The sequence below is a fragment of the Carcharodon carcharias genome, chromosome 4 (genome assembly GCF_017639515.1).
Source record: "Carcharodon carcharias isolate sCarCar2 chromosome 4, sCarCar2.pri, whole genome shotgun sequence".
Taxonomy (NCBI): Eukaryota; Metazoa; Chordata; class Chondrichthyes; order Lamniformes; family Lamnidae; genus Carcharodon; species Carcharodon carcharias.
The window spans coordinates 170,670,403-170,697,383 of NC_054470.1; the positions used below are offsets into that span (position 1 = coordinate 170,670,403).

Consider the following 26,981-nt stretch of genomic DNA (forward strand, 5'->3'; position numbering starts at 1 on the left):
AGAGCCCACCTGCCATGGAAACGGTGTGTTTTCCAGGAATGCATAAGTAATGCAGCGGGTTTGAGATGATATGGGATAAAAACCTGCCATCGCAGCCAGTGGGTAAAGCATCGTTTACCCGCCTGTTACCGCACTTAGTGCAAATCTGGCATGATTCCGCCCAAAGATTTTTAACTTTTGCTGCAAGTCTATATCTTACAGTTAATCTATATCTAATACAGGCTTAGATTTTTCAGGTCATGTTTGTGATCCAAAAGCTCAGAAAAACTCTTACGTTGTCAGAGCTAATTCCTGTTGACAAATTGTTGAGGCTTTCGCTGAACTAGTAATCCAGAGACCCAGGGTAATGTCTAGGGACCCAGGTTCAAATCCCACCATGGCAGATGATGAAATTTGACATTCAATAAAGAACCTGGAATGAAAAATCTAACGATATCATGAAACCATTGACGATTGTTTTAAAAACCCATCTGATTCACTAATGTCCTTTAGGAAAGAAAATCTGCCGTCCCTTATTGGTCTGGCCTACCTGTGACTCCAGACCCACAGCAATGTGGTTGACTCTCAAATGCCTCTGAAATGGCCTAGCAAGCCAATCAGTTCTCATGGGCGATTAGGGATGGGCAATAAATCCTCGCCTAGCCAGTGACTCCCATCTTGCATGAACGAATGAAGAAAATAACCTTGCTCTATGGACAGATTCACATACTGGGTTATACCAGGTCTTGAAGACTTATTTTGGTCACTGGTTGGAAATGAAGAGGCAACCTGAATTTTCCTGATTTCCAGTTGTTCACCTTCAAAAGCACAACATTTACAATTAAAAAATACATGCTGGAAGTTGTGCGACATTAGCAAAATTGGGGAGGGGGTGCAGTGGGGAGTTGAAAACAGTGGGTGTAGGTGGGGGTTGCGGAACAGTGAATGCAGAGCTTTTCCTTTCTCCTTAATAGTTAATGTTTCAATGATTGAATCCTCATATATAAAAGCGCAAGGTAATGTTGTATGAGTTATACAAGTGAAACATGGATACTGTTTTGGAAATTTAATGAATCAACTTTAAAGCACCCTCACCTGGGAAAAAGTGTAAGATGGCCACATTCATGTACCTACCCACCCCGCCCCCACAACATTTTTCCTAACCTCAATTCAGGCAGGAGAATGCTGTGTGCCCCAGAAAAACCGAGGACCTAATTTCATTGACAGTGTCATGTTCCAATGCCAGTTGCCCTGACTACGAACACCATGACCTCTGGTCTGCTAGCAAAAGCTGGCTGCAGCAAGCGCCCAGGTCCAGGTGTGTGCATCAAGGTCCCTTATTAAAGGTTCCTTTTCTCCAGGCCCACACGCTCCAGGTAGTTGGACAGGTCAGCACACTTCGGGCCCCACACTCCCAATTCCCACCTCAAATTAAAGTCAGCTCGTAACTCTTTCTACACTGAATTAATTTTATGATCAAGTGCAACTAGGAGGTGATGCTGACATAGTGGTAATATCACTGACTTAGCAATTCAGAAGCCCAGGCTAATGTTCTGGAGATACAGGCTCAAATCCCAGCACGACAGCCGATAGAATTTAAACTCAGTTGAATTAATCTGGAGTATAAAGCTAGTCTCAGTAATGGTGATGCATCAAACTATCATCGATTGTTCTAAAAGCCCATCTGGTTCACCTGCATGTGACTCCAAATCCACAGTTAATGTGGTTGACTCTTAACTGCCCTCTGCAACGGCCCAGCAAGCCATTCATTTTAAGGGCAATTAGGAATGGGCAACAAATGCTGATCTTGTCAGTGACCCCCACATCCCATGAAAGAGTAAGTAAATAATTTATTTACATGTTATTCTAAATAAAATTGTGTTTTTGCTGCATCTATTTATCATTAAATAGATGTTAAAATAAGGTCTCGTTTTATCTGTGGCAAGAAGACGTAGTTTTGAATAATTAAATGTGTAATTTTTCCTGGGCTTTGGTAGAAGACAATTTTGCCTCAACATTGAAGTTGTTTTTTCCAAAGGAATGTCGACGCACAGAATACTAAGAGAGTGTCAGAAAGAAGAAGTAGGTGCTATAACTCTACAACGAAGAGTTGGGTTAAGGAGGAGGTGCTAGAACATGTACAGCATTGCCAGACACTGTGAGTCTTACACAAAGTTCACAGAACATATCGGTGACTAAGAACTTCATAATGAGGAACGTTTTACATTAGAGCCAATTCCTTTTATGGTGTTAAGATAAGTTTATGAGAGTTAAATAAAATAATTCAGTAATTAGAGCATGTTTTTTAAAATTTATTTGTTCACGTGATGTGAGTGTCACTGGCTAGGCCATCCCTAGTTGCCCTTGAGAAGGTGGTGGTGAGCTGCCTCCTTGAACCGCTGCAGTCCATTTGGTGTAGGTACACCCACAGTGTTGTTAGGAAGGGAGTTCCAGGATTTTGACCCAGTGGCAGCAAAGGAACGGTGATATAGTTCCAATTAGGTTGGTGTGTGACTTTGTGGGGTACTTGAAGGTGGTGGCGTTCCCTTGCACTTGTCCTTCTAGGTGGTAGAGGTCACGGGTTTGGAAGGTGCTGTCGGAGGAGCCTTGGTGAGTTGCCGCTGATTTAATTGAACCCTATAAAAATTTGTTTTGTTTCAGAATGTGCTTTGCTCTTATACTGATAAACTTTTGTTGTATTTCCTCTGGCTCCTCATACAATGGCATGTGGAATTCAACCTCAGGACAAAAGCGGTGCAGTATAGTTCAGCGAGGGAATGGACAGTGTGAGATGGGTTTGAGCTTTACAAAGCAAGAATGTCCAACATTTGTTACGTGGATCTGAGCTGGTGGCAGACACATCACAATTGGCCTCTGTGCCAGCAGGCTAACAAAGAATGAAAAAAACAATGGTTTACACGCCTGATGACTAACTAGTGCCTGTGCTGGAAGAGAAGCAAGTCTGGAGAGGACATAAGCAAGCTCAACTGTGATAACCTCCAGGGTCGTCATAAGAACATAAGAAGCTGTAGGAGGAGACCATTTGGCTCTTTAAGCCTGCTCTGCCATTTAATACAATTATGGCTGATCTTCTGCCTCAGTTTCCCTTTCTCACCTGCTCCCCACATCCCTTGATTTCCTGGGAGATCAAAAACCTATCCCCTTCTTCTTAAATAGTCCCTCTGAATGGAGGACGACTTCCATGCTGGTTTGATGAGTTCTGAGATGGCTGATAATAGTCCAATGCACGATCTGCAGACTCTACCACATGCTGGGCAGGTGGTGCTTGAAGGGTTAGGTAGATGAGATGTTTAGTGGTTTGTACACCCTCTCCGATGCCTGGACTTCACCTCTACACATTCCCCATGAGGTCTCTCAATGTGTTCAGTGTCTTTGTGAATGATCCTTCTCCATTTTAGTCAGTCACAAGCCGGCGTCTCCTCATGAGTCAGTGGGGATATTTGACATCTTCAGGGTTGCTTTCAGGACATCCCTAAAGGGTTTCCACTGTGCTCCTGTGCATCTTTTGCTGCAACCTAGTTCCAAATATAGCAGTTGTTTTGTAAGTCTAGTGTTAAGCATCCCAATAACATGTTGTGCCCAGCAGAGCTGGTTTTCAGTGATTAGCGGCTCGATGCTGGGCATGTTGGCTTGGAAGAGGATGTTTCTTTTCTTGCCACCAGATTTGGAAGATCTTGTGAAGGTATCACTGGTGCTTTTTCTCCAGTGCTTTGAAATGTCTCCTGTTGGTTGTCTAAGTCTCTGATACATGTCTGTTCCAGCCTCGAATATATTCAATGATGGAGCATCCACAATCCTCTGCCATAGAGAATTCCAAAGATTCCAAACGTTTTGAGTGAAGAAATTACTCCTCATCTCAGTCCTAAGTGATCAATCCCTTATCTTGAGGCTTGTGCCCCTGTGTTCTAAATTCCCCAGCCAGGTGTAAAAACACTCAGCATCTTTAAGCCCCTTCAGAACGTTATATGTTTCAATGAGATCACCTCACATTCTCCTAAACTCCAGAGAAGATGGCCACAATTTACTCACCTTCTCATCAAAGAACAAACCTCTCATCCCAGGAAGCACTATTCATTGATCCTGCCCCTCCACTCCCTAGCCAAGACAAGCTAGACAACCTCTCACTGATGTACAATATTCACTGCTCTGGCTCACATATCAAGAATGGTCTCTTAGCTAAAATGTTGGATGACCATGAAACTATAATGTAACATGGGTCACTGTGTTCAAAGGAAGGGAGATAAGAGGAGAATTTGGTGGCCTAAGAGGCCGCTCAGTAAAAACAACAACCTTCATTTATATCGTGCCATTAACGTATTGAAACATCCCAAGGGCACTTCACAGGAGCATTATAAAACAAAGTAAGAGCTGTGCTGCAGAAGGAAACACTAGATCAGATGACCAAGCTTAGTCAAAGAGGTAGGTTTTAAGAAGTATCTTAAAGGAGGGAGTTCCAGAGCTTGGAAAATAGGCAACTGTAGACATGGCTACCAGTGGTGGAGCCATTTGAATCAAGATGTGTAAGAGGCCAGACTTAGAGGAGTGCAGATACCTTAGAGGGTTATGGGGTTGAAGGAGATTACAAAGATAGCGATGGGCAAGGCCATGGAGGGATTTGAAATCAAGGACGCAAATTTTAAAATCAAGATGTGGCTTGACCGAGAGCCAAAACACATCAGCAAGCACAGGGGTGATAGGGGACCGGGACGTGCTATGAGTTAGGACACAGGTAGCATAGTTTTGGATGACCTCAATTTTATGGAGGATAGAATGTGGGAGACCAGTCAGGGGTGCATTGGAACAGTCAATTCTAGAGGAAGCAAGGACATGGTGGAGGGTTCCAGCAGCAGATGAGCTGAGGCAGGGGTGATGTCGAGCAATGTTACAGAGGTGGAAATAGGCAGCCTTAATGATGGCCCAAATATGAGCTTAGAAACTCATCTCAACAGCCTGGCTTAATCTTAAACCATTGGCAGGGAGATGGATAGAGAAAGGAGAGAAAGATAATTAGAGAAAGGAGTTTGGAGCAGTGACAAAAAACAATCGCTTCAGTCTTCCCAATATTTAATTGGAGGAAATTTCTGCTCATCCAGTACTGGATGTCAGATAAGCAGCCTGATCATTAGTAAGTAGCCAGTTAAGTTACTTGTTATTGTGACTGCACGTTTCCAGCCAAGAAAATCTTCAGTATTTCTAAATATACAAATTACTTGTTGCATATAAACATTGGAAATTTTAAACCCCAGAAAGGGACAGGGAGGATGTTAAATAATTAAAACCTGAAACTCAACCCCAACCAGTCTTGAACACATCCGCTTTCTGTTTGACCAAGGTGGGTTGGGCGGAGGGGTGGCGAGTGAGCTCTTGAGAGGTGGGTCAGTCAGTCAATTTAAATGGTGTTAATGAGGTTGCATGACACAGATTTTAGCATGAGTTTAGATATAATGGCTGTGCCCATGTTTCCCAGGGCTTGGGAATTCAGGCATCTGATGAGAAGCAAGAGTGGCTGGGTCCAGCTAGCGCTGTTTGAGGGCGAGGATGAGCAGGCCCACCAAACTAACTTGCTGCAATCAGCCTCCCATTTTACAGTCCGATTCTGCCCGTTTTCCAGGCTGAACCCTTTCCCCCCCATGCAAACCCCTCCCCCACCATCACAATTACCCCCCCAGCCCCAAACTCCTTCCTTTGCTCCCAGTCTATGCCCTTCTAGCACAGGCCTTCTCGGCCACCAACCAGTCAGCCAGCCAGCCTCTCAATCTGGAAAAACTCAGCAGGTCTGACAGCATCGGCGGAGAAGAAAAGAGTTGACGTTTCGAGTCCTCATGACCCTTCGACAGAACTTGACAGAACTTTAACTCTTTTCTTCTCCGCCGATGCTGCCAGACCTGCTGAGTTTTTCCAGGTAATTCTGTTTTTGTTTTGGATTTCCAGCATCCGCAGTTTTTTTGTTTTTAGCCTCTCAATCTGGCCAGTTGCTTGCCAAAAAATGTAAAAGAAAATTCACGTGAGGTCCTGCTGTTAAATTCGGAAGGAGCTCCACGTTCTCCTAATTTCAGGGTTTCCTGGTTGCCCCCTCCATGCCTTCCCATAAATATCAGGGCCTATGTATCTATATTCTGCCTGACCCACTCCCTTGAATATTTAAACATACCACATGACAAAAACTTGGGCTAATGATTTTTAATTGAAACATTCGAGGTGGAAAGTTAACTATAAGTGAGCTGATCAGAAAAAATAAAAGATAGAATGTTCTTTCTTCATTATATCTAATTTCCTGGAACTGACCCTCGCACCACAAACTGACCAACAATTTTCCAGATTTTCCTGTTTTTAATCTAGTTTTATTCGAGTTCGGTCTAATTTTGCAATGCATCTTTCAGAGGGTAGTTATATCAACTTTAATCACGTTGCACCTTCGTGGATATTGTGAGCTATTAGTCTAAAACCTTCAATGGAGTCCAGATGATATCATAAATTATAAAGGCAAACCTCTTTGAGGCATGAGATGAGAGGTGGTGGCAGTCTCAGAATCATGTCCATGTATCTGTTGTTTTGACTATAGACTCAGACATCAGTGGTTGTAGGAGCTAATATTTAAATTATGTTTGTGTTGGGTTTTTGTGCACATTTCAATGAATGTCAATCCATAAGACCATAATAAGATGTAGAAGCAGAAGTAAGCTATTTGGCCCATTGAGTCTGCTCCGCCATTCAATGAGATCATGGCTGATCTGATAAACCTCAACTCCACTTTCCTGCCTTTTCCCCATAACCCTTGATTCCTTTACTGATTAAAAATCAGTCCATCTCAGCCTTGAATATACTTAACAGCCCAGCCTCTACAGCCCTCTGCGGTAAAGAATTCCACAGATTGACTACCATCTGAGAGAAGAAATTCCTCCTCATCTCTGTTTTAAATGGGCATCCCCTTACTCTGAGATTATACCCTCTGGTCTTAGACTCTCCCACAAGGGGAAACAACCTCTCAGCATCTACCCTGTCAAGCCCCCTAAGAATCTTATATGTTTCAATAAGGTCACCTCTCATTCTTCTAAACTCCAATGAGTACAGGCCCAACCTACTCAACCTCTCCTCAGAAGAAAATCCCTCCATCTCCGGGATCAACCTAGTGAACCTTCTGTGGACTGCCTCCAATACCAGTATATCTTTCCTTAGATAAGGACACTAAAATTGTTCACAGTATTCTAGGTGTGGTTTACATTCACAACAGTGTGCAGCATGCAGTTGTATATGATGTTGTTCACATTGAACAATAATTGCAAATTTATAGATTATACCATATTATGTAGCTAATAAGTTTTAAAATACATGTACATGTTGCTCTTTACTGATAAAGAAACCCCACACTTTGAAAACCCCACACTCTTTCACTCCCTCCATCACCAACGCACAGTGGCAGCAGTGTGTACTACCTACAAGATGCACAGCAGCCACTCACCAAGGTTCCTTCATCAGCACCTTCCAAACCCACAAACATTGCCATCTAGAAGGACAAGAGCAGCAGATGCATGGGAACACCGCCACCTTCAAGTTCCCCTCCAAGTCACACACCATCACACACCTTGGAACTATCTTGTCATTCCTCACTGTTACTGGGTCAAAATCCTGCAACTCCCTCCCTAACAGTACTGTGGGTGTTTCTACATCACATGCACTGCAGCATTTTAAGAAGGCAGCTCACCACCACCTTCTCAAGGGCAGTTAGTGATGGGCAATAAATGCTGGTCTAGTCAGCGATACCAATATGCCAAGAATGAATAATAAAAGAAATGTGGTTGTAATTAATTTTATTAATTATATCAACACTGCATATCTTGCACTGCTATTTCAATGAAAAACATTACAAACTCAGTACAAATTTGTTGATTGATGAATGAATGTGCAACAGTCAAAATGTTTCGTTGAAGATTCTGGGGAGTATAAGAGCTTTCTGCATAAAATCTTTTGGGATCACTGCTGTTGTAATTGGAAATTTCTTATCATTAATCAAAAGAGCTGCATTTTTCATTGGAAGAGAAGCTTTTTTGCTCAACTTGAAGGAATGTCTACAGCATTCGAAGCAAAAACCGATTGTCCTTCTCGGAGAGGTGGGATGTGGCAAGAGTGCTCTCATGGCCAAGGCATCCTTGCTAGCTTCTGATTGGATCTCAGGGTAAGGGTCTGATCTTTAATTTGTCATATTAGCTCATTTGCAATAGAAAAAAATCATATGAATAAGGGAACAAGAATAGGCCATTTAGACCCTTGAGCCTTTAGATATCTCCCAAACCCACGACCACTAGAAGGACGAGGGCAGTAGATAGATGGGAACACCACCATCTGCAAGTTCCCCTCCAAGTCACTCACCATCCTGACTTGGAAATATATCGCTGTTCCTTCACTGTCGCTGGGTCAAAATCCTGGATCTCCCTTCCAAACAGCACTGTGGGCAGACCTACAGCACATGGACTGCAATGGTTCAAGAAGGCAGCTCACCACCACCTTCTCAAGGGCAACTAGGGATGTGCAATAAATGCTGGCCCTGCCAGTGAAGCCCATATCCTGTGAATGAATTTAAAAAAAGCCTTGCCCCTGTTCTGCCACTCATTGATACCATGGCTGATCTGCAGCCTCAGTCCATGTCCTTGCCTTTGCCCCATGTCCCTTCAATCAACATTGGGCAACAGTCCATTAGGGCAATCAGGTAGTTTAGTGCATTGCCAACCTAATGATGACAATATTTAGTTTCAGGACTGCCTTTCAGTGAACAGTTGGGATATTATGATATTCTAAGATAGTTTCAGTTCCCTAGTTGGAATACCAACTGCTAAAACAATTCAAAATTGTTCAGTGCATCCCCTGTCAAGTAGAATATCAAGACTACTTTACTCCAAACCCAGATTCAGATATAATAGGCAAAGGGGAATTGATATAAAACATTGTAAATGATTTATTCAATGCTTTGCTTTGAAAGCAATCAGCTTCAAGGATTTTCATGTCTATGGTTACAAATTATGTTTAAGTGAAAACATGTTTGCATGAAGTGCTTAAGATAGCTTTGAACTAATGAATGTCTATTGGTAGGTCAACAATGATTTATGTCCTGTGTAAATTGAGCCATAATACTGTACAAACAAAACAAAAAGACATGGTTAAGCTGGTTAGGACAAGTTCATATAAACACAGCAAGTAGATTTTAGCTTGCTTATTTCTAATGATTAAAAAATCACTATGGAAGCGATTGAGGTGACTAATGAAAGTCAAGACCTGAATTTACACTTATAAAAGTCAACATCTGAAACCTGCTTAAGTGAATTAACATCACGACTAAAATAATTGGAAAGGAAACTTAATACATTAGTTAACATCAGCCAAGAGAAAGAAAGCAAGGAATTAGACCATAAGACATAGGAGCAGAAATTAGGCCATTCGGCCCATCGAGTCTGCTCCGCCATTCAATCAAGGCTGATAAGTTTATCAACCCCATTCTCCCGCCTTCTCCCTGTAACCTTTGATCCCTTTACCAGTCAAGAACCTATCTATCTCGGTCTTAAATACACTCAATGACCTGGCCTCCACAGCCTTCTGTGACAATGAATTCCATAGATTCACCACTCTCTGGCTAAAGAAGTTTCTCCTCATCTCTGTTCTAAAAGGTCTTCCCTTTACTCTGAGGCTGTGCCCTCGGGTCCTTGTCTCCTACTAATGGAAACATCTTCCCCACGTCCACTCTATCCAGGCCTTTCAGTATTCTGTAAGTTTCAATCAGATCCCCCCTCATCCTTCTAAATTCCATCGAGTATAGACCCAGAGTCCTCAAACGTTCCTCATATGTGAAGCCTTTCATTCCTGGGATCATTCTCGTGAACCTCCTCTGGACGCTCTCCAGGGCCAGCACATCCTTCCTGAGAAATGGGGCCCAAAGTTGCTCACAATATTCTAAATGTGGTCTGACCAGAGCCTTATAAAGCCTCAGCAGCACATCCCAGCTTTTATATTCTAGTCCTCTCGAAATAAATGCCAACATTGCATTTGCCTTCCGAACTACCTGCAAGTTAACCTTAAGAGAATCCTGGACTAGGACTCCCAAGTCCCTTTGCACTCCAGATTTCTGAATTCTCTCCCCATTTAGAAAATAGTCCATGCCTCTATTCTTCCTACCAAAGTGCATGACCTCACACTTCCCCACGTTGTATTCCATCTACCACTTGTTTGCCCATTCTCCTAACCTGTCCAAATCCTTCTGCAACTTCTCCGCCTCCTCAATACTACCTGTCCCTCCACCTATCTTTTTATCATCTGCAAACTTAGCCAGGATGCCCTCAGTTCCTTCATCTAGATCTTTAATGTATAAAGTGAAAAGTTGTGGTCCCAACACTGACCCCTGCGGAACTCCACTAGTCACTGGCCGCCATCCTGAGAAGGACCCCCTTATCCCCACTCTCTGCCTCCTGCCAGACAGCCAATCTTCTATCCATGCTAATACCATGCCTCTTACACCATGGGCTTTTATCTTACTGAGCAGCCTCCTGTGCGACACCTTGTCAAAGGCCTTCTGGAAGTCCAAGTAGATAACATCCATTGGCTTTCCTTTGTGTAACCTACTCGTTACCTCCTCAAAGAATTCTAACAGATTTGTCAGGCATGACCTCCCCTTGATTAAACCATGCTGACTGTGCCCTATTTTACAATGCATTTCCAAGTATTCTGAAATCTCATCCTTAATAATGGACTCTAAAATCTTACCAATGACTGACGTCAAGCTAATCGGCCTGTAATTTCCTGTCTTTTGTCTCACTTCCTTCTTAAACAGGGGGGTTACATTAGCAATTTTCCAGTCCTCTGGGAATTGAAAGAAGGGATGCTCACCTTCCAGATAGAAATAATCAAACTTATTGCAGAGGCTCTAAACTTGTTCAGGTATTTTTGGGAGAATTGACATTCTCATCAGCATTACTTCCATTAAAGAGTCAAGGCCTTTTAAACTGCATAGATGCCTATCTCAGTACACAATCTAAATTGTTTTTAAATGATTTTTGTGGGCTGAGTCTACATGCCACAGTAATTGATTGATCTGAATTAAGGTTCAGATGATAATTTATTGGTACATGCAAATACTGCTAGCAGCTAGCCTACTGGTAGCTTAGCATTTACAACACTGGCTTTCCATTTAGTGAAGTTTATTCCCAGGCTGGTTTGTTACTCAGAGAGTCAGTGAAAGCAACGGGGCTATAAACAGTGGCTACAGAGAGCGGGACTTCCCAGAGTCAGTGAGAGCAGAGTGGGGATATAAACAGCCAGAGAGCAGGCTATTCTAGATCTGGCAATGTGCAATGAGACAGAATTAATTAATGACCTCATAGTTAAGGTGTCCCTAGGTAGCAGTGATTGTAACATGATTGAATTTCACATACAGTTTAGGGGAGAGGAGAGTGGCCTAAGTCTTGTGTATTAAACTTAAATAAAGGCTATTATGACACAAAGATAGGTAGGACAATAAGTTGTGAAGAGGCTATAAGGAGTCTACAAAGGGATATAGATAGTTTAAGTAAGTGGGCAAAAATTTGGCAGATGGCATATAATGTGGGAAAATGTGAACTTGTCCACTTTGGCAGGAAGAATAGAAAAGCAGCATATTATTTAAATGGAGAGAGATTGCAGAACTCTGCAGTACAGAGGAATCTGGGTGTCCTACTACATGAATCACAAAAAGTTATTATGCAGGTACAGCAAATGATTAAGAAGGCAAATGGAATGTTAACGTTCATTGCAAGGGGAATGGAGTATAAAAGTAGGAATGTTTTGCTATAGTTTTACAAGGCATTGGTAAGACCAAATCTAGAGTACTCTGTACAGGTTTGGTCTCCTTATTTAAGAAAGGCCATAATCATATTAGAAGCATTCCAGAGAAGGTTCACTTGACTGATTCTTGGGATGGGGGTGCTAGCCTATGAGGAAAGATTGGACAGGTTGGGCCTGTATCTTTTGGAGTTTAGAAGAATTAGAGGTGATCTTATTGAAATATATAAGATGCTTAGGAGACTTGACAGGGTGGATGTTAAAAGGATGTTTCCCCTTGTGGGAGAGGCTAGAATTGGGGAACAAAGTTTAAAAATAAGGGGTCTCCCATTTAAGACAGAGGTGAGGAGAACTTTTTTTTTCTCAAAGGGTCATGAGCCTGTGGAACACTCTTTCCTGGAGACCGGCGGAGGCAGGATTATTGGGTATATTTAAGGCAGAGCTAGCTAGACACTTGACTAATAAGAGAGTCAAAGAGTGATGGGGGTAGGCAGGAAAACCAAGTTGAGGCCACAATCAGATTAGCCGTGAGCAGACTTGAGGGGTGGAATGGCCCACTCCCTCTCCTAATTCACACTGATGTATGTTCAGATGTATGTGTGTATGTCCAAGTCTACTTGGTATAGTGGAAATGAGCTTGTCTTTCTCTGTTCACTATTTTAGGTAGCTGGCAATAGTGAAATATTCTAACTGGAGTTAAAAGAGCACCAAACTGACAGTAGCAGTCTCCTAATCATACAGTTTTATTTATTCCAAAGCATATACGAACCCTGTTTCGCAGCATATTCTTAGAAGTTGCTTAAGAGTAAACCCCTGTACTGGTTAATACAATGCTTGCAGTGAAATTTTATGGTGAGAATACTTTTTTCAAAAATTCTTTCTTGGGATGTGGGTGTCGCTGGCTAGGCCAGCATTTTTACATCTCTTGAGCCACTGCAGTCCATGTGCTATAGGTACGCCCATGCTGTTAGGGAAGGAGTTCCAAATTTTGGCCCAGCAACAGTAAAGCAATGGAAATATAGTTCCCTGTCAGGATGGTGTGTGGTTTGGAGGGGAACTTACAAGTGGTGTTGTTTCTATGCAACTGCTGCCCTTGTCCTTCTAGGTGGTAGAGATCGTGGGTTTGAAAGGTGCTGTTGAAGGTGCTTGGTGAGTTCCTGCAGTGCATCTTGTAGGTGGTACACACTGCTGCCACAGTACGTCGATGGTGGAGGGAGTGAATGTTTGTGGAACCAAGTGGGCTGCTCTGTCCTTTTTTCTTTATTCATTCATGGGATGTGGGCTTTGCTGGCTGGGCCAGCATTTATTGCTCATCCCCAGTTGCCCTTGAGAAGGTGGTGGTGAGCTGCCTTCTTTAACCTCTGCAGTCCATGTGGTGTAGGTATACCCATAGTATGTTAGGAAGGGAGATCTAGGCTTTTGACCCAGCGACAGTGGGTCAAAATACCAGTGGACGGTGTCAAGCTTCTTGAGTGTTGTTGAAGCTGCACTCATCCAGGCAAGTGGAGAGTATTCCATCGCACCCCTGGCTTGTGCCTTGGAGATGCTGGGCAGGCTTTGGGGAGTCAGGAGGTTTGTTACTCTCCACAGAATTCCTAGCCTCTGATCTGCTCTTGTAGCCACAGTATTTAGATGGCTGGTCCAGTTCAGTTTGTGGTCAATGAGTAACTTCCAGGATGTTGATAGTGAGGGATTCAGCAATGGTAATGCCATTGAACATCAAGGGGTGATGGTTCAATTCTCTCTTGTTTGAGATGGTCATTGTCTGGCACTTTTGTGGTGCAGTTGTTACTTGCCACTTATGAGCCCAAGCCTGAATGTTGTCCAGGTCTTGCAGCATTTGGGCATGGACTGCTTCAATAGCTGAGGAGTTGAGAATGGTGCTGAACATTGTGCAATCATCAGTGAACATCCCTTCTTGGTACAAAGAAAACACATTGAAATCTGGCAGCCTGGAACACCTCTTTCTTTCCTGTTATGCTGCAATGTGCAGCAGCTTTAAAACTTACAAGTTTTCTTCTTTCCTCAGAGACCTGCGGAAAATGATCCGTTTCATTGGCATCACTGGAGAAACCCGAAATATTCGCTTGCTTCTTCGGAGCCTGTGCTTCCAACTTGCTGAGATATACAATAAAGCAATGCTTTTCTCAGAGGTATTATAATTAGATATAAAATGCCTTACATTTATATAGGTATAATTTTCACCTTCAATGCCTGGTCAATAATGTAGAGGAGCAGATCCCCTGATTATTTTAGAAATGGTTCAGTTTTCATCCTATTGATTCCAGTGGGATGGAAATTGAGCCGGTACTACACCGGGTTGTTAACCTGCCTTGTTAGATTACCGCCCAGGACATGAAGGTGAAAACGACCTCTATATGCTACAGAAAATGACCTCCTGCTAAATTATAGCTGTCTAACATCTAACCTTATAGTTGAATGCTGTAACAATATTGTGTGTAGATGTTTTATAATCCAGTTACTAAAAATATGAATATTGCATTTTCTTTTCAATTTATTGCTGAAAAAAAAGACATGTTAAAGCTTTTCGTCTTGCATTCACCAGGCCACGTCACACAAATATCAGTATAAGGGGAAAACAATAATTTATATTGCATGTGAAGAGAGTGCTGCTTGGTTGGCAAGTGGCATTGCCATGGAGAATGCACTAGTGATGGTGACTAACAGTTAACTGCCAGGCATTGTTTGAAATTTAAACCAGGCAGCTTGATCCTGATTGGTCAAGGCATTGCCCTGAAGAATGAGTCAGCATATGGCTGTCACTTGAGTGGAGTCTCGGCTGGCATCTGAGTTAGACAAGGGTCAGTTCTACAAGGGAGCCCCAATTAAGAGAAGGGAAAATTCAGAACAGAAGAGTTCCACATTAGGATTTTGGGGATGGGGTGTGAAGCAGGGGGGGAGTTGTGGGTGGGGTGGGAGGGGGGGTGGTGGTGCAGCGTCAGGGATGGTAGTGAGGGGAGCAACACAAGTGTTCCTCAAGCCCCACAATAATGAAGAAGTATTCACCTTTTGGGACCTCTTGACCTGGACTGCTACTTGATGCTGCTGCACAGTCGGGCCAAATCAGTCCCAAAATAGCTCTGGGGTCATATTGATAACATGGGACCTGGATGAGAAAGTTTTATTGAGCAGGCCACTCTCTTCAGGCAGCAGCTTGGACTACTCAGAGGACCCCAAAAAAATAGTAAATGGCCACCATGATGGTGGTAATGAGTTAGTACGTTTTAACACTTCATTTAGTCCGTTTTCACCAGGTAGATGGCCTGAAAATTCAGTTCATAGAATATAGCCATGGATCTAATAAACAATGATATCAAACTGTCTATAGATCTACCAAACACCTTCAGTTCCACAGAGAAAAATAATAATCCTGCTCTTCGATTGTAGGATTTCTCAGGGTTGTTAAATGAGTTTACATCGCTGCTGGAGTTTGCCACTGAAGATGAGCCTCTCTTGATCACTTTGGATGGCTTGGAGGAATTTTCTGATGACCACAATGCTTGGAACCTTTCCTGGTTTCCAAGAGAACTACCAAAAAATGTCTATTTCATTGTTTCCATGTCCGTGGAGGAGAATCAGGCAACACTAAAGGTAATAAACTCTGCTAAGCAACGAAGATTGTCTAATTGACCTTACTGTACAGTTTCCACAAATCAATCTGGACATGTTTGGGAATGTGTCTATGTTTAGATCTCTCATATCATTCAATGTTTATAACTCAATAAAAATAACTGAAAGGTTATCTGTCATCAATTTGTAGTCTGGCGTTTGTGGTGCCAAATATCAATGCAGCACAATTCACCTTAAACCGGATAGAGTTTCCAAAGTTTGATTACAAACTTGGTGCTTTTCTGACAGTGTGTTGAATGCACTTTTAATATATTACTACATTTTTTGTTAAGATAAATATTCGGGTGATGCATTGTCCTAGCTGATAGCTGGAAAAGTGAATAGATTCCTACATATAATGGGTGCAAGATGGCTTACCCTGTTGGACACACAAAGTCTTCTCAGAGGACAGCTGGGCATCTTTCTAGTCACGAGATGGGTTTGTACAGTGTGTGTATGTCAATTTTGACAATGTTCAATCTTATGAATGCTGTAATCCAAGAAATATTCTATGTCTTATAAAAGTGATGCTCCCTTTCCACAGAAAAGTGACAGGCATGTTGTCCTTGAAAGTATTCAGCAACTACATTGAGGGTCAACAGAGATTTTAATCCTTGGTTGCTAACTCCTTGTCATGAAGGGCTGCATTGTACACCAGTAGTAATTGCTCAGAAATATTTTTCTGATTGCCGTGATCAGTTGCACGTATCCTGTTCATGACACACAGCTGCCAGCAGTACTGGCCAGGTTTACCTGGTCAAGTGGTGAACTGAGATATCCGAATCATTTCTATGACTATGATTATAAACAATCAAAAGCTTGTTGAAGGTCAGAATTTCTGAAATTCTCACAGAAAGTCAGCATGCAGGTACAGCAAGTAATTAAGAAGGCAAATGGAGGGTTAGTCTTCAATCCAAGGGGGACAGAGCATATAAGTAGGTAAGTCTTGCTACAGCTATATAGGACATTGATGAGCTAGAGTACTGTGTCCAGTTTTGGTCACCTTACTTAAGGAGGGACATACATGCATTAGATGTATTTCAGAGAAGATTCACAAGACTGATTCCTGGGAAGAAGGGATTGTCTTACGCGGAAAAATTGGCAGGTTGGACCTTTACTCATTGGAGTTTAGAAGAATGAGAGGTGATCTTACTGAAACTTATAAGATTCTGAGGGGGCTTGACCAGATTGATGGTGAGAGGACGTTTTCCCTCATGGGGAAATCTAGAGCTAGGGGCCACAGTTTAAAAATAAGGGGTCTCCTATTTAAGATGGTGATGAGGAGGAATTTATCTCTCAGAGGATTGTTAGTCTTTCCAACGTCCCCCCCAACAGCAAGCAGTGGAGGCTGGGTCATTGAACATATTCAAGGCTGAGTTAGACAGTTTTTGATTGACAAGGGAGTCAAAGGTTATGGGGGACAGGCAGGAAGGTGAAATTAAGGCCACAGCCAGATCAGCCATGATCTTATTAACTGGCGGAGCAGGATCGAGTGACCGAATGGCCTACTACTGCTCCATTTCTTATGTTCAGATATTCTTACCTTTTCTTCCACATTTTCTGGTGAGTTGAATGTCTGACCCGTGCAGAAACGAACCCACTGGGCGGAATGATCCCATATTTGCACTAAGTGCGGTATCGGGCAGGTAAAACGACGTTTTGCCTGCTGGCCACAATGCCAGATTTTCACACTATTTTGTCCCAAGCTCACAGCATTAATTATGCATTCCAGGGAAACATGCCGTTTCCATGGCGGTAAGGCTCTTATTCACCCGCCACGCCATCACCTCACTGCTTTATCATGACAAGCGGCTTATTTAAAATCTAGCCGCGCGTACACCTCGCAGTGCTTCCAGCCCACAACTGCTGCCCGGAAGACATGGCCCCGAAAGGCAAAAAGACTGCAGTGCCGGGTTAGTGATGCATCCTTGGAGTGCCTTTTGGATGCTGCGGAGGCTTGCTGTGATGTCCTCTACCCCTGCTCTGGCCGCAGGAGGGGCAGCGGTATCACCAATCCAGCATGGGAGGCAATGGCAGTGGTGGTCAGCCCCAATGCCCTGCAAAAGAGGACAACCACCCAGGGCCACTACAGGATGAATGGTGTCATCCGTTCCGCCAGCGTGAGTCACTCTTCTCTCACTCTCAACTCACACACTCACAAACACATCACACATCCACAGGAATTGCGCACTTCAAGGAACAACACCACTAATTCTCATACACACCCTCACATCTTCCTCAGACTCATATCCTCTAGAGCTTGTGTCCTCATCCTGTCCATGGTCCCGTTCACCACACAAACACTCCGTGCAGTGTCATGTGTCCTTCTTACTCTATCCTCTGTTTTCTTGCGGGAGAAGCCTGCTCACATCAGCAGGGAGAGGTCCCAGATCGGGGTTTGAGTGGCCCACATTAGGCCCCTCACTCACTTTGAGGAGCATGCCATCACACTGACTGATGAGGATATGGACCCTGCCTGCGGTGACAGTGAGGTCAGCGGTGAACACTCACTTGAGGATCTGCACTGCATCAGCCCTCTCTCATTGCAACTGTGAGTGCTCTCCCTCCTGCTTTTGACTCTGCTGCCATGCACTGCTTATCTCTACTTTGGTTCACAAAGAGCTCTGCCAAACGACCGACACCCTTAGCCAGCCAGTCCCTCAGCTCCATCCACATCCTCACCTCCAGCCAAGAGGACGCCTCCATTGAAGAGCTGGAAATAAGCAGCCTGGAAGATCTGTCACAGTCCTTACCCACACCCTCCACCAGCGGTGGGACCTAGATCTAGAGCAGGCTCAGGTTCACAATCTGCTGGTCACTGCATGGACATGTGTCTGCTGCACGAGGAGGCAGGTTCAGCCGAGCTCCCCAGCACTCCGAGGACTTCTGGGAAGAGGCACCTGTGAGGTCTGAATCAGATGATGAGCCTCTGGATTAGGCCTTCCAACTCAGTGTGGAATGTCAGCAGAAGGCTTTCTGATGAAGTGGTGCCCACATTTGCGCATATGGAGGTCTAATGAGGAGGATGGAGACCCTCGTCCAGCAGAATGCGGAGATGCGCGCAGACCTGCACTCCATCACAGGAGCAATGGTGAGTTCCTGCAATGGCAACGCAAGAGGGAAACGAGGCACCTCGACGTCCCTCCAGGTGCTCCTTCCCCTCAACAAGTCAGGCCAGGGCTCTTGGGCACCTGAAGAGAGGAGGAGTGGCAGCGGGAGACCCCTGGGATATCCACTCAGGAATCTCAGAGGCTGCTCTCTCCTTCCGAGCCACCTTTGCCTGTGAGTCCCTCAACATCTTCCTCTGTCACCGCAGAGGGAGCAGCTGGCCCATGAGTAATTCTGGAGGGAGAAGTGTGTGTGTGTGTAGCAGGGCCTTTCAGAGCCTCGTGCAAGCACTCTCCCGCGCACACAGATCCTTCCCATTTCACACGCACCTCACTGTCCTGAGCATTTTCAATGCTGCCTTCTGGGGTTCACTTTCAGTTGTCCATCTGAGTTGACCTGCATCTCCACCCATCCACAGTTCACACTCCCATGCAGCATCTGATCTCACCTACCATTACTCCCGTTTCACTTTTGATTTGGACAGCATGATGCTAATTCAGTTTTACTTTCGCTCCCCCATCCTTTACCCTCCCCAGTCACCCGTTTCCTTTCCCCCATCACTGTCCATCCCCCCCGGCATCACCTTCCACCTCCTCTCCGTGACCTACCTGCTACAACCCTTTTCCTTCAAGGATGTCCAGGTGAAGGTGCACATTCCCTTCCTTCCCAAAAATCCTATCCCCACCCACATTCACCTCCCCAACTTCCTCCTTCCCACCCCCAGGGTCCATGCCTTCGAGTCCCCACGAACCACCCTTGCCTTCCCTGCTACTACTACTACCTTTGAGTTCTCACCCTCCCATCCTACCGCCTCACTCTGCCCTCGGTCATTCTCACCATTCCCTCATACCACACCCACCCTCAATTCGCTCCCCAGGAGGCAGCCATGGACCCACTATACCCCTCCCATGCACGTTTACCTGGATATCGCCCCCTCTGGACCCCTCCTCCCTGCCTCTGAACACCTTGCCTCTTCAGGACCCCTTCCCCCTGCCCCAGAATCCCTTTCCCCATGGAACCCCTTTTCCCCCCACTTAGTCCTTGCGACTCCCCAGACCCCACGCCTTCCCCCCGCTTAGTCCTTCCTCCTTCTGACACCTTCAGATACCTTTATTCCTTCCGCTACGCTTAATCCTCCCCATCCCCCCCAAGTCCTTCCTCTAGCCTTACCTCTTCCTCCAGCCTCACTTCTTCCTCCAAGCTTTACTCCTTTCCCCTTCCTGACTCTTCCTCCACCCTTACTTCTTCCTCCACCCTTACTCCTTCCTCTCTCTGCACTCCTTCCTTCCCCTGGACTCCACTCTCCATACTCCTTCCTCCACCCTTACTCCCTCCTTTCTCCGCACTCCTTAACCCTTTCAAACTCCTTCCCTTACTCTTTCCATCCCCCTTACACCTACCTCCCCTGTTGCCATCTTCTCCCCTGTTACCCACTCCCCTGTTGCCCACTCCTCCCCTCGTACTACCTCCCCCCAATCCTCCCACCCCAACACCTTCATTCCCCCCTCTCAACTTCAGCGCCTGACACCTTCATTCCTCCCTCCCAACCTCACCCCACCGACACCTCTTCCTCTCCCAATTTATCTGAGACCTTCCTCTCCCACTCCCTTGACCATCATCCGTTGTGAACATCAACAGTGAATTTCCAACTTCTGTGAGCTGTTTTGCAGCACAGCCATGTCCATGAGAATCCACCCAGCATGCCATAGACATTCCTCCAATGTGCCATTGCTGTCGGGCTCCAGCATCTTCTGCTCCTCAAATGTCCTCAATATGAGCAAGACCCTGGAGGTAAGGCCAGACTGCTGCACGTCACACTCATCAAGACGTGTTCTGCACTGGCATATTTTCTCACCAATGTGGGCGGCCAATCCAGCAGGGGAGGTGGGTCCGATTGGCTAGCCTTATAATGATATGCTGATGTATTATAATGAGGTTCCTGAAGTCCGATAGCGGGGACTGAGGTCCACCATCGACGGGTTGCGCGGACAATCGCAAACGTCGTGTAATTGATTTTTGGCCTTCTCAGCATTTTGCCTGCTCATGCTGCCAAACACGTACGATTCCAGTGGGCATGGATGATTCCAAGCTAAGTTGCTATCTTTGAAATCTATAAATGTACTATTTCTACTTCTCTGTCATGGAGCGAATAATCTCTTTCCACTTGGACACCCACCCCCAGCCCCCTTCCACTCCCCACAATTACCTCGGTCTGGAAAGGTTGGAGACATGTTGACACAGCAAATTTTGCACTGGAATTTAACCAGCTAAAAGTGCACAGGTTAACATACAGTGTAGGTTGCTTGCCCAGCAAGGGCCACCTTATCTGTAAGGGCATTGGTTGGCTGGGTTTTCCAGAGCCAAGTAAGTAGAACGACTCACTTGATTGAGAACAAAACTCCCTAAAACTGCCAAACATTAAGTTGGCCTTAAAAATAAATAATCTAGGCTAAGGTAGTGGTGATTCACAAGGCATCAAAATGTGGGCATGTTATTTTTCTGATCTCATTGGTGATAACTTGGAGATCTGGCACTTGCCCATAGAAAGAGGTTATCTTCCATGGATAAGATTGCTGGATAAGATGGTCACTTAGATACATTTCAATCAATCTGCCATCCTCTTGTCAGAGATAAGCCTGGCAGGGAGGAGAAATATGAAGAGGAGAAGAGAGCAAAGATAATGAAGAATACAGGAAGAAGGATCTGAGCTCCTTAATAATGACATTAAAAGAATACATTTTGATACTTGTAGAATTTAATTCATTATAAATATTTTTTTCATTTGCCCCTTATCTACATCTCTGCTTCACACACCATCCTTTGTCAAGAGGGTTGTAAGGTGTCATTTTTTAAATCTTCACCAGTGGTCCCTGAAGTTGGTGGAAAATATGGCAAAATTAGCCTGAGCTGACTTTAACTTCCTTTCCAAGCCACCCATACCAGTAAAGACCTAATCTCTTCTCAGCACCTTCCATAATTGTATGCTTAAAATCTATAACGTATCTTTGAATGGTTACAGCACAGAACCAGGCTGTTCAACCCTTCATGTCTGTGCCAGCTCTCTGCAAGAGTAATTCCCCGGCCTCATTCTCCAGCCTTTTCCCCATAGCCCTGCAGATTTTTCCTCTTTAGATAATGATTCAATTCTCTTCTGAAATCAATGATTGAATCTGCCACCACTGCACTCTCAGGCACTGCATTCCAGTTCCTAACTGCTTGCTGAGTAAAGAAGATTTTCCTCATGTCACCGTTGTTTATTTGCCAACCACCTTAAATCAGTAAGCAGATGTGGATCAGTAAGTAACTGGAGGAACAGCACCTCATCTTCCGACTAGGCACTTTACAGCCTTCTGGACTGAATATTGAATTCAACAACTTTAGATCTTGAACTCCCTCCTCCATCCCCACTCCCTTTCTGTTTCTTCCCCCTTCCTTTTGTTTTTTCCAATAATTTATTTAGATTTTTCTTTTCCCACCTATTTCCATTATTTTTAAATCTTTTATGCAACCCCCCCACCCCCACTGATGCTATACCTTGAGTGCCCTACCATCCATTCTTAATTAGCACATTCGTTTAGATAATATCACCAACTTCAACACCTCTGTGTTCTTTTGTTCTTTTGTCTGTGACATCTTTTGATTATCTGCTCCTATCACTGCTTGCTTGTCCCTACAACCACACCACCCACCTCCACTTCTCTCCCCCCACCCAACCGCCCCCCCCAACTTAAACCAGCTTATATTTCACCCCTCTCCTTGGATTCACCCAGTTCTGCTGAAGGGTCATGAGGACTCGAAACGTCAACTCTTTTCTTCTCCGCCGATGCTGCCAGACCTGCTGAGTTTTTCCAGGTAATTCTGTTTTTGTTAAGTAACTGTGGATGCTGGAAATCTGAAATAAAGCAGAAAATGTTGAAAATACTCAGTAGCTCAGGCAGCATCTGCAGAGAAAGAAACAGAGTTAACGTTACAGGTTGATGACCTTTCATCAGCAGTGGCAAAAATTAGAGATGTTATGGGTTTTGAGCAAGGGATGGGTGGGAAAGGACAAAAGAAAGGTTTGTGATAAGAAGATAGGAGAGATTGAATGACAGAAGAGTTCCCGGGTCAAAGGAAATGGTGATGGGGCAAGAAAAGAAACAAAGAAGCAGAACATGTGCCTAGAGCAGATGTGCTGTCATCTGAAAGTAGTTGTAAATATAGATCTTGGGAAAGAGGTAGAAGTGAACTGTACAAGGTTAGAGAACTATGAGTTGGAAGCCGTGGAGTGAAGATCACTAGATAAGATGAGGTCATTTACTGTTCTGGTAACAATAGCTTGCAGTTCGGTATTCCCCTCCAAGGGGAAGTAGGAGGAAGTGTCAGAGAGTTGGCACTTTACAGCCTTCCAAAGTCAACACTGAGTTCAACAATTTCAGACAATAAATTCTGACCCCTTCCACCCTCACCCCCACCCATTTTGTTTCCTTTTCTTTGCATATTTTGGTTTTTCTCTTATTTTTGCTTTTGGTCAGCAGCACACCTACTCCAGGAACATCTGTTGTTTCTTTGCTTCATTTCTTACCGCATCACCATTTCCTTTGACCCTGGAAGACTAATTCTTCTGTCAGTCAATCTTTCCTGCCTTCCTATCACAGACCTTCCTTTTATCATTGGCCCACCCATCCTCTGCGCAAAACCTATTATATCTAACTTTTCCTAGTTCTGATGAAAGGTCATTGACCTGAAACATTAACTGTTACTCCCGCCACAGAAGCTGCCTGGTCTGCTGAATATTTCCAACATTTTCTGTTTTATTACCTTAAATCAGTGTCGTCTGGTTCTCAATCATTCCAATGGAAACAGTTTTTCTCTATCCTCTCTGTCCATACCCCTTGCAATTTTGAACACTTCTATCAAATCTACTCTCAACCTTCTCTTCTCCAAGGGGAATAGCCCCAGCTTCTCCAATCTATTCACTTAACTGAAATTACTCATCCCTGGAACCAGTCAGAGCAGCAGCGGGAGAAGAGCGAACTTGGGGGTGAATGACGCCAGTGGAGCTTCTCAATAAAAGCCGGAGGGTCAAGACGCAGGTGGAGCCAGTTGGAGCAGCAGCTAACCCCAAGAGGAACCCTGCTAGAATTCGAAAAGGCTGACAAAAGTGACATCAGCGCAAAGCAGAGAGCTAAATGGTAGGTAGTGGGTAAGTTGCTTTTCTCCGCTTTGAAGCTGCATTAAGGAAAGGTAAGAGTTCTAGCTTTCTTTTTTAAAAAGAAAGAAATTTAAATAATTTTCTCCTTGGCTTAAACCTAGGGTAAGAGTGTTCTAACTAAAAGTATGACAGGGGCACTCAGTCCTGTGTGTTGCACGGCCTGCAGTATGTGGGAAGTCCTAGATGCTCCTGGTAGTCTGGATGACCACATCTGCAGGAAGTGCCACCGATTTGACTAGCTGGAGCATCAGGGTTTGGAGCTTCGGCATCGGTTGGAGGCACAGCAATGCGTCCGTGAGGCTGAGAGTTATGTGGATAGCACATTTTAGATGTGGTCACCCCACAGCTTAAGAAAGTGCAGTCAGAGAGGGAATGGGTGACCAGCAGTCAGAAGAAGAGAGGCAGGCAGGTAGTCAGGAAAGCCCCAGAATACATCTCACTCAAGAACAGATTTTCTGTGTTGGAAAACGGTGAGAGTGACGGTTCCTCTGGGCAGTGCAGCCAGAGCCCAGCTGCACAAGGGGGGAGGAGAAAGAGAAGAAGAGCAATAGTGCTAGGAGACTCAGTAGTGAGGGGTACAGACAGGTGTTTCTATGGTCGCAGACGTGACTCCAGGATGGTGTGTTGCCTCCCTGGGGCAGGGCCATAGATGTCACTGAACGGCTGCAGGGCATTCTGAAGGGGGAGGGTGAACAGTCAGATATCATGGTTCACATTGGTACCAACGACATAGGTAGAAAGAGGGATGAGGTCCTGCAACAAGAATTTAGGGAGCTAGGTAGCAGATTGAAAAGCAAGACCTCAAAAGTTGTCATCTCTGGATTACTCCCGGTGCCATGTGCCAGTGAGTATAGGATTAGGCGGATAGAGCAGATGAATGCATGGCTGAAGAGTTGGTGCTGGAGGGAGGGCTTTAGATTCCTGGATCACTGGGTTCATTTCTGGGGAAGTTGGGGCTTGTACAAGTCCGATGGGTTGCATCGGAACAGGACCAACATCCTTGCATGGGGGTTTGCTAGTGCTGTTGGTGGGGGTTTAAACTAATTTGGCAGGGGGATGAGATATGGAGTGAAGGTATAGTAGGGGGTGATGCACAGACAAGTATAGACGAAAAACCAAGTCAATCTGGAAGGCAGAGCGTATATAGTCATTTTAGCCTTAACTGTATAAGGCACAAGGGAGCATGGCAAGGCCAGATGGCATATATTTTAATGCAAGGAGTCTTGCAAGTAAGGCAGATGAGTTGAGGGTGTTGATTAACACATGGGTATATGATATCATTGCTATCATGGAGACATGGTTGAGGGAGGGGCAGGACTGGCAGCTCAATATTACAGGGAATAGAATCTTCTGGCAAGACAGGGCGGGGGTATGTAAATGATGAAGTGGTGTCACAGTATTGAGCTGGGAGTCAATTACTGCAATAAAGAGGGATGATAACTTAGAAGGTTCCTTAAATGAGGCCATATGGGTAGAACCTAAAAAAAGGGGGCAATCACATGGCCGGGAGTGTACTATGGACCCACAAACAGTCAGGGAGAGATAGAAGGGCAGATATGTAGGCAAATCTCAGAGAAGTGTAAAAATAATAGGGTAATAATAGTAGGGGATTTCAACTTCCCCAATATTAAATGGAATAGATAAAGTGTAAAAGGCTTAGAAGGGGTAGAATTCTTAAAATGTATCCAGGGGAGCTTTTTAAGCCAACATGTAGAAAGTCCTACAAGAGAGGGGACGGTGCTGGATCTAATCTTAGGGAATGAAGCCGGGCAAGTGGTAGAAGTGTCAGTGGGGAGCATTTCGGTGATAGTAACCATAACTCAGTAAGATTTAAGGTAGCTATGGAAAAGGAAAAGATGGATCAGAAAAAGGGTTCTGAATTCACAATATATATTAATGATTTAGATTAGGGAACTAAATGTAATATCTCCAAATTTGCAGATGACACAAAGCTGGGTGGGACGGTGAGCTGTGAGGAGGATGCAGAGATGCTTCAGTGTGATTTGGACAAGCTGAGTGAGTGGGAAAATGCATGGCAGATGCAGTATAATGTGGATAAGTGTGAGGTTTTCCACTTTGGTAGCAAAAACAGGAAGGCAGATTATTATCTGAAGGGCTATAAATTGAGAGGGGAATGTGCAATGAGACCTGGGTGTCCTTGTACACCAGTCACTGAAGGTAAGCATGCAGGTGCAGCAGGCAGTAAAGAAGGCAAATAGTATGTTGGCCTTCATAGGATTTGAGTACAGAAACAGGGATGTCTTGCTGCAATTGTACAGGGCCTTGGTGAGACCACACCTGGAATATTGTGTACAGGTTTGGTCTCCTTATCTGAGGAAGGATGTACTTGCTATAGAGAGAGTGCAGCGAAGGTTTACCCGACTGATTCCTGGGATGGGGGGACTGACATATGAGGAGAGATTGAGTTGGTTAGGATTATATTCGCTGGAGTTCAGAAGAATGAGGGGGGATCTCATAGAAACCTATAAAATTCTAACAGGACTAGACAGGGCAGATGCAGGAAGGATGTTCCCAATGGTGGGGGAGTCCAGAACCAGGGGTCACAGTCTAAGGATATGAGGTAGACCATTTAGGACTGAGATGAGGAAATATTTCTTCACCCAGAGAATGGTGAGCCTGTGGAATTTGTTACCACAGTTGAGGCTAAAACATTGTATGTGTTCAAGAAGGAGTTAGATGTAGCTCTTGGGGCAAAAGGGATCAAAGGATATGGGGAGAAAGCAGGAGCAGGCTATTGAGTTGGATGATCAGCCATGATCATAATGAATGGTGGAGCAGGTTCAAAGGGCCGAATGGCCTACTCCTGCTCCTGATTTCTATGTTTCTATGAATTGGGGGAAAGCCAATTTTAATATGATAAGATCTGGCCAAAGTGGACTGGAAGCAGCTATTTGTTGGAAAATCTACATCAGAGCAGTGGGCGTCATTTAAAAAGGAAATGGAGAGAGTGCAGGGCCAACATGTTCCTGTAAAAGTGAAGGGTAGGACCAACAAATCCAGAGAACCCTGGATGTTGAGAAATGCACAGGATTGAATGAGGGAAAAAAGGGAAGCTTTCTCAAGGGCAACGAGGGATGGGCAATAAATGCTGGCCCAGCCAGCGAAGCCCACATCCTGTGAATGAATAAAAAAACGGTAGATACCAGGGGCTCAAAACAGTGGAAGCCCTAGAAGAGTATAGAAAGGGCAGGGTGTTACTTAAAAAATAAATTAGGAGAGCAAAGAGAGA

At 44.5% G+C, this 26,981-nt stretch overlaps 1 protein-coding gene across 1 annotated transcript in view; it reads left to right on the forward strand.

The window, feature by feature from the left end:
* The window catches only part of LOC121276810, an 89,449-nt gene that overhangs the window by 58,681 nt on the left and 3,787 nt on the right, over positions 1 to 26,981 (forward strand). Inside the window, exons 12-15 of the mRNA XM_041185354.1 lie at positions 2,018 to 2,137; positions 8,015 to 8,173; positions 13,829 to 13,952; positions 15,208 to 15,411. Coding sequence (XP_041041288.1) covers positions 2,018 to 2,137; positions 8,015 to 8,173; positions 13,829 to 13,952; positions 15,208 to 15,411 — 607 coding nt within the window. The remainder of the gene's footprint in view (positions 1 to 2,017; positions 2,138 to 8,014; positions 8,174 to 13,828; positions 13,953 to 15,207; positions 15,412 to 26,981) is intronic.